At 32.5% G+C, this 8,585-nt stretch overlaps 1 protein-coding gene across 1 annotated transcript; it reads left to right on the plus strand.

Moving 5' to 3' along the window:
• Nucleotides 1–348: 348 nt before the first annotated feature.
• Nucleotides 349–3,090, plus strand: LOC132309734 (uncharacterized). Its single transcript, XM_059808018.1, has one exon. It carries the CDS (start codon nt 349–351, stop codon nt 3,088–3,090), a length of 2,742 nt encoding a protein of 913 aa, XP_059664001.1.
• Nucleotides 3,091–8,585: the final 5,495 nt, after the last annotated feature.

The following is an 8,585-nucleotide window of genomic DNA, read 5'->3' on the forward strand; positions in this document are numbered from 1 at the left end:
GCACAGATGACTTGACTGTGGCACAGTCCAAGTCTAGCTACTGCTGTGAGACCGTGAAGCATATACATTCTTCCATATATATATATATATATATGTCAGGTCACTGATGGTAAAGCGTAACATCCCAATTTTTAACTCCAAAAATAGACACTTTGCATAATTAATGACAATTTTTTCAAGTATTGTTCCTGCATTATTGAATTAAGAAAATACTTATTCATATACACTTTGTAATTAATGACACTTTGTACGATACAAATCTCCCACGCTTGACGCTTATCGTCACTTCTATAAGTTAAGAGGCATCACACAGCATGTGGTAATCAAGTAGACTCTATGGTTATGGTAATGGAGTACTCTTTATTGACAATCATCTCCTCACAAAGGAGGTATCAACTTACATGCTTTAATGCTTTCTGGCTTCTCTTTCTCTTCACTGTCCTCTCCACAATCTCTGTCTCATCTTCTACAACTCCACCCTCTTACTCTGATCACTGTGATTCAATTGTTCCCAAGTCCACCCCAACCGATCCCGACTACACCACCTTGCCACATCTCCTCCGTATACCCAACGGTCGCTACACTGGTGGTGACAAAATTCTTGTTAACACCTCGTCTGATCAATTCTACTTTGATTACGACAAGTATCTCTCCTTTACCACCCGAAAAGTTTATAAAACCAAAGCCAGTGATGTTTATAATATTGAGGCCTACTTGACCTTTTCCCAATCTTACTATTCTAATTATCGTTCTCGGAGAGGTGCACTGAAATTCCTATTGAATGGATTCTGGTCTGAATCTTCTGGGAAGCTTTGTATGCTGGGCTCGGCATCTTGGCACTCAAGAGAAGGTAACTCTCTTGAACTTGACACTGTTCTTAAGCTTAATTTTGCGAAGAATGCAACTATCTTAACTAGTTTGGTTAATGGAACATTGGAGAGCTTGAGTTCTGATGATGATTTGAATTACTTTGATCCAATTTCAATATTGGCTTTCCCTTCCATGAGTTACTATAATTACACATTGGTTTCAGAGGAATTAGATAGTGGGTTCCCTGGTGGAATTGATATTCCACAGAATCCCTCTCTTGGATTGCAACCGGGAAGTATATGTTCAACGCTCTCCAGGCAATTCCCTCCATTTAAGTTGGAGTATGCCAGCGAGTGCAATTCTTCACATAATTGTACTCCCTTTGGCAAGGATATTGGGTATTTGCCTACTTTCATGTCCTTTTCTAAAATTCAGTGTTCTGAGCATGTACAAAAGTTAAGGTATCTGATAGATTTTTCAAATAGTAGCTATAGGTTTTATAACCAACCTTTCAATTCCAACACGACGATGGTTGCAGAAGGATCATGGGATGAAAAGAAGAACCGGCTATGCATCGTTGCTTGCCGAATCTTGAATCCCTCTGATTCTTTGGGAAATGCTCGTGTTGGGGATTGTTCAACTAGGTTGAGCTTGAGATACCCTTCAGTCTGGTCAATCAAACAAAGGGGTATTGTTGGGCAAATTTGGAGTAACAGAACTGTGAATGATTCTGGCTACTTCCATAGGATCAAGTTTGGAGGCTTTTCCCATAACAGGGTGAGCCTTCCTGGTTTGGGGTATGAGTACACTCAAATGGAGAGAGTAAAAATGTTATGCCCAGTAAAAAAGCCTTCTCAACACAAAGGGCTGAGATACCCAATTGCAGATTCTTATGATATGAGATTCGACATGTCGGTAAAAGATTCAAAAGGAAGAAGTTCTTGGGGTTCTGCAGACCCCATCTCTGTGGGTGATCAGTTTTATGTCGGTACAAGCTCTATGGTTGACGAAAGCTCCACATTTGAGGCAGAAGCCAACTATAGTAAATCATTCAATATCAGCTATAACATAATGTTTTATCCGTTAGCTGGTGAAATACATGATCCGAGTACTGATGGTGAAGTAGAAATTTCTGGTGAGGGGATCTATGATGAGCAAACAGGACACCTCTGTATGGTCGGCTGTAAAAAGCTGGGTTCATACATTCAGGAGTCAACAAATGATCCTATGGACTGTGAAATTCTTTTGAAATTCCAGTTCCCTCCACTTAATTCAAAAAAGGGAGGAGGTGTTATTAAGGGAAGCATTGAAAGCACAAGGAAACAATCAGATCCTCTTTTCTTTGAGCATTTGAACTTCTCTGCAACAGCTTACTATACTGGTGAAGCTAGACGATCCATCTGGAGGATGGATTTGGAGATCATAATGGCTTTAATCTCTAACACACTGGCATGTTTCTTTGTGGGGTTGCAAATCTTTTATGTCAAAAAGCGCCCTAATGTGCTTCCCTTTACTTCACTTGTCATGCTTGTGATCCTTACTTTGGGGTACATGATTCCTCTTTTGCTCAACTTTGAAGCCCTCTTCTTCAAAATTCATGATCAGCGAGATGTGTTCCTTGGGACCGGTGGATGGCTTGAAGTGGATGAGGTGACCGTGAGGATAATTACAATGGTGGCTTTCCTACTGCAATTCCGTCTTCTCCAGCTAGCATGGTCTGCACGATTAGGTGATGGAAACCAAAAGGGCCTGTGGGTTGCTGAAATGAAGTCACTATTTGCGACTATAGCATTCTACATTTTAGGGGCACTTATGTTGTTCGTGAATTGGATGAAGAACAAAAATGGCAACACAATGGTGTCTTCTCACGCTGCAGTTTACCAACAACATAACCTCTGGGGAGATTTGAGATCTTATGGTGGTTTGGTCATTGATGGATTTCTGTTCCCTCAAATCCTTGTCAACATTTTCCAATTGTCAAAAGAAAATGCTCTCTCCCGTTCATTTTACATTGGCACTACCTTTGTTCGATTGCTGCCGCATGCATATGATCTTTACAGGGCTCACTTCGTTCCTCAGCATTTTGACGGGTCATACATTTACGCGAATCCTACTGCAGATTTCTATTCCACTGCTTGGGATGTGATCATCCCTTGTGGGGGTATGTTCTTTGCAGTGATCATCTTCTTGCAGCAGCGATTTGGGGGTCGTTGTATCCTTCCTCGGAGATTCAGGGAATCAGAATTGTATGAGAAGGTTCCTGTAGTCAGCAATGGGTAATTGCCAAGGATATGCAGCATTTCACGTTTCTGTCAAGTGTTCATTACTGTTGGCTTCTTTATGTATTGTTAGCATATGTGTTTGTGTTTTACCAACATAGGCTTGCTTTATAATGTGTGTAAAAGTGGTATCTTTAGCTGCATATGTATATCAGACAAGCAAGGTCAGGTGTTTACGACTGTTGGCTTCTTTATGTATTGTTAGCACATCAGTTTGTGGTTTACTAATATAGGCTTGCTTTATAACGTGTGCAAAAGTAGTCCCTTTTTTTCTGTTACCTGCATTTTATTTTATTTTATTTTATTTCAATGATATGTTGCAAGTTGCAAATAGTGTGTTTTTTCATTTTCGGGCAAGAATTAACTTTCAGCAAGTGAAAAATATTTTTTTTTATTAAAAAATAAATATTATAAAATAACTAAGTTGCCCTTACACTCATTTTTTTTTTTTTTTTTTTTATATTTACAAGATGTTTTTTAGTAGAGGGTAACAGTGTTAGAGAGGAGAGAGAATAATTAATTTTTTAGACTTTATAATATATTTTGTATTATAAAAATATATTACTATAACTACACATTAGTTTCAGAGGAATTCGGTAGTGGTTGTCCTGGTGGAATTGATAATTTGCCGAATCGTTCTTTTGGATTGCAATTCAGAAGTATTTGTTCAATGCTCTCGAGGGAATACAGTACTTTTAAGAATCTTACCTTTCAAAAAAAAATAATAATAATAATTCTAACAAAAAATAATAAAAGAGGGAAAGTGTCCAAAATATATAATATAGCTAAGTATATTTGATTGAAGTGTTAAGAATACATGTCACTTTTGTGAAATTCTAAGAGTTGTAACTTTTAATTATTCAACTTCAAACTTAAACATTTAAAAAGTATTAACATATTTGCTCAGGAATACTTAGCATCTAACAAATATATTAACAAAAATTAAAATAAAAAAATGATAGAATTTCATAGAAAGTTTTTGTTAAATTAATATAAGAAATCAGTCGTATGATTGCAACATTCAAAATTGAAAAAGCAAAAATAATGGTTTTACATGAAATTTTCTATTAACAAAGTTAATTCTGTTTAATTTCCTCAGACACCACCCAATTGCCTTTTTTGATGTTTTTAAAATTCCTTTACCGTACAATTTCTACTTCTCTTACCTTTCAAAAAAATAAATAGACCTTTCACCCAATCTGATTCCACGATGAACCTTAGTATTTGTAATTGTCATAGGCTTTTGTTTGTGGTGTTCACATATGGCGAGTTAGAAAAATAAAGAATAAATAAATAAACCCCACCTATTAGTATGTCAAATAAATAAATAAGAAATTTAACAAAACAAACCTTTTAAAGACTTGCTTTAAATAAAAAGTTAAGAGAAATTAATACAATGAGTGATATAGTTGCAACATTCAGAATGAAAGAGGCAAAAATAAGGGTTAATAGCTCTTGCCACCAATCTTAATTTAATTTGAGCAAAGAATTGGGCATCGCTCAATTGCCCTTTACCAAATAATTTTCACTTATCCTACCTTTCAAAAAATACAAAAAATTCCTTCAAAAAAAAATTCCACTTCTCAAGCCTTCTTTCCTTATACATGACATAATCATACAAAAAGAAATTTTTTTTTAAAAAAAAAATCAAAATATGTTGAATATATATATATATATATATATATATATATAACAAAACAAACCGAAGCCTTGCTTCAATATTTTTCCTCTACTCTACTTTCCCCTCTCATCCTCCAAACAATCATTTGCAGTACTTTTTGATATCTTTGGAACTACTTTACCAAGCAATTTTCACTTATCTTACCTTTCAAAAAATAAAAATATACCTTAAAATAAAATTTCCACTTCTCAAGCCTTCTTTCCTTATGCATGACATGATCATACAAAAACGAAATAAAAAAAATCAGAATATGTTCGAATTTACCTTTCAAAAAATAAAAATATATACCTTCAAAAAAAAAATTTCTACTTCTTAGGCTTTCTTTCCTTTTGGATGACATGATCATACAAAAAAGAAATTAAATTTTTTGAAAAAAAAATCAAAATATGTTCAAAAAAAAAAAAAAAAAAAATTAACAAAACAAACCTTTTGAAGCCTTTCTTCAATATTTTCCCTCTCCCTCTACTTTACTTTCCCATCTCATCCTCGAACAATCATCTGCAGTGTAAGCTTAATTCAATATTCTGACCAAAACAAGAACACATAACAAAATGATAATCTCTATGACTATTTAACAAAATTAAATAGTGATTTTTAATCCATAAAAAAATAATAATAATAATAATAATAAAAGTTTAATAAAGCAAGCATTCTCACGCCATGCCTTAATATTTTTCCTCTACTCTACTTTCCCTTCTCATCCTCCGAACAATCATGTAGTGTAATTAAGTTTAATTCAATATTTTGACCAAAACATGAATGCATAACAAGATGATCAATCTCTATGGGAATTCATCAAAATGAAATAGTGATTTTTAATCCATGAAAAAAATAAAAAACACATCTACACCAAACTCACAAATAAATAAATAAATTTATAACAAATACTAATGAAAGAGAGGGAATGTCTAAAATATATAATGTAGCAGAGTATATTTTGCTATGAGAGAGAGAGAGAGAGGGGGAGAGATATATATATATAACTATTGGGCAATTAAAACACTTTTAAAGGTTGACTATTCAACTCCCAACTAATTAAAATAAAAAATAAAAAACTCCCAATTTTTTTAGAACAATTATAATGTGCACTTTCTTGAGCAATAAAAAAGTTGTAATTGTTGACTATTCAACTCCCATTTTTTTTAATACAATTATAATGTACATTTTTTTTTTTTTTCCATCAGAATAGTACGTAGATGATATAAATTGAAATTAACTTTTTTACTCTGGCACATTAATGTAAATGAGGTATGAATAACTAGGTCTAGTTAATTAGACATTTTATGGAGAAAAAAATAATTAAAAATATTAAGAAATTCCTTACACTTTTAGAATAGTATATATAGATATAGATGTATATATTTATACTGTTAGAGCATCTCCAATCATTGTGTATATTTTTTTTGTGTAAATCTGATGTGTCATAATAAATTTACACAAAAAATTTGGATTATTTATTTTTAGCTCCAGCGGTTGTTTTATATTTTTTGTGTAAAAATATATCTCCCAATAACAACCTACCATTATCATGCCTGAACCCCACATAATTTTTACAAACCTATTTAATATAGGGTTGATTTGTTAATGGAATGAGAAGAGGGAGGAAAAAAGAAATATGTTGATGTGATTGTATAAAAGGGTTACGTAAAATATACAGCAATTCAACACATTGATGATGTGACAGTATATCTTAACAGACTACTAGAGATAAAAAATAAAAAATTACACATTATACATTACAGTGAATATTTTATACAAAATAGTATTTTAACAAACTAGAAAGACTCTTAGATTTTAATATTATTATTGGTTGGAGGCTTTTAATTTGATCGAGTATAGTAGATTTGCGTATGTGCTTGCGCCAGGATTAGTCACAGTCAGCATAGTCAATTTTGTAAAGCATTTTTTTTCTTGCCATGCACACACAAATTTGTTCCTCAGTTAGAAATTGGGTATGTTATTTGTACTACCTTTGACCTTTCATTTAGATCTTAATATCATTACTGTTTGGAGGCTTTTAATTTGATCGATATGTTTATGTGCTTGCCAGGATTCGGCCCGAGCATTATAGGTAATTCGATTATGTAACGAATCATTAGTTAGTCAATCTATATTCGATTATTTCGTTTATTTAATGTCCGATCCGATTATTTTGTTATACCCTCCTTCGCAAATCTAAGAAATTAAAGAACAACAAAAACAATTAGCATTGCAAAATAACTTGAGGGAAAAAAGGTGAGAGAAAACCTGAAGATGATTAAAATGGAGTTAAATAAGTTTTTTGTACCCTTTGTTCAGGAACTAAAAAAATCTAGGTCTTGTAGGAACAATTCCTTAATGGTAATTTCAGAGCTTGTAAAAAGGAAGAAGAAGAGGGGAAAAGAGAGAAAATACTGCACACATCAAATAAATTAAAGATCAAGAAAAACAATTAGAATCGTGAAAAAAAAAACACTTGTGGGAAAAAGAGAAAAAGAAAATCTGAAGATGATTTTCGTAAAAATAAAAAAAGAGTTCAAACCAAGAAAAGAATATAAAAAAATAATAATAATAAAAAAATAAAAAAGAGTTGAATAGGTTTTTGTACCCTTTCTTCAGTAAGAGCATGGCAATTTTAGGGCTTGTAATAAGAAAGAAGATGGAAAAATAAATAAATAAATAAATAAATAAAAATTAGGACTTGTAAGAACAACACAAATTAGGATTCATATCGAAATTCCATCCATCAACAGGTGCAGTTGCAATGCCCAAAATCAAACAACCAATAAGATATTAGTGTATTTTGGTGGCTAGGCTTGTGTTTTGCCTTTGCCACTCCTAGCTTTTGCTACGTGCAGTGTTTGGATGGGTTCTTATTCCTCATTTCATATCTCTCATAAAAAAAAAATAAGAAGATAAGAAAAGAAATGATATTATTTGAATAGTATTTTCATAACCTTGAAACTGTTCTCAACAACGAAAAAAAAAAAATTATTATTCATTCATATCCCTTCTAGTTAAAAAAATATGATAATAATTTAATTTTTATCATTTCTCTTCAAACAAAAATAATATCATTTCTTTTATTTTCTCTTCCATTAGTCCAAATATAAATTAAAATTATTATTATTCTTTCATTTCATCTCTTTTTCTTTTTATTTTTTTCATGACTAATATTATTATTTCTTTTATCTCGGATATATCTTAGTGTTATCAATTGACAATGATTATCAAATTCAATTTCACGGACACTCAGCCAGAAGATGAAGTGCACATGGCAAGTCCACTTCCATCACTCATTACTCTTCTTATCTTCTTGCCGTTCCCTTTGGTTCTGTTGCAAAATTCAAAGTCTTCCCTGATGTTGACTAAATGCAGCTCTCCTACTTACTCTCCAAAGAAAAAACCGTGAATCTCTTATTTCGAGGATAAGGAAAAAAAAAATGCTCAGATGACTTGACTTTGGCTCAGTCCAAGTCTAGTTCCTGCGGTGAGACCGTGAAGCTGTACATTCTTACGTGTATATATATATATATCAGGTCACTGATGGTTAAGCGTAACATCCCAATTTTTAACTCCAAAAATAGTCACTTTGTATAATTAATGACAATTTTTTCATGTATTGTTCCTCCATTATTGAATTAAGAAAATACTTAAACAAAAAAATACAGCTCATAAAACATATAAATATATCTGCATAAAATATATTTAAAAGTAAGGCAATTAAATCAATTCATATACAATACTATACAAATCTCCCACGCTTTACGCTTATCATCACTTCTATAAGTTAGAGGCATCACAGAGCATGTGGTAATCAAGTAGACTCTACGGTA

Source organism: Cornus florida, unplaced genomic scaffold (assembly GCF_030987335.1).
Source record: "Cornus florida cultivar Cherokee Brave unplaced genomic scaffold, ASM3098733v1 CherokeeBrave_3.0.0_Hap2_Chr05, whole genome shotgun sequence".
In the NCBI taxonomy this organism is placed as follows: Eukaryota; Viridiplantae; Streptophyta; class Magnoliopsida; order Cornales; family Cornaceae; genus Cornus; species Cornus florida.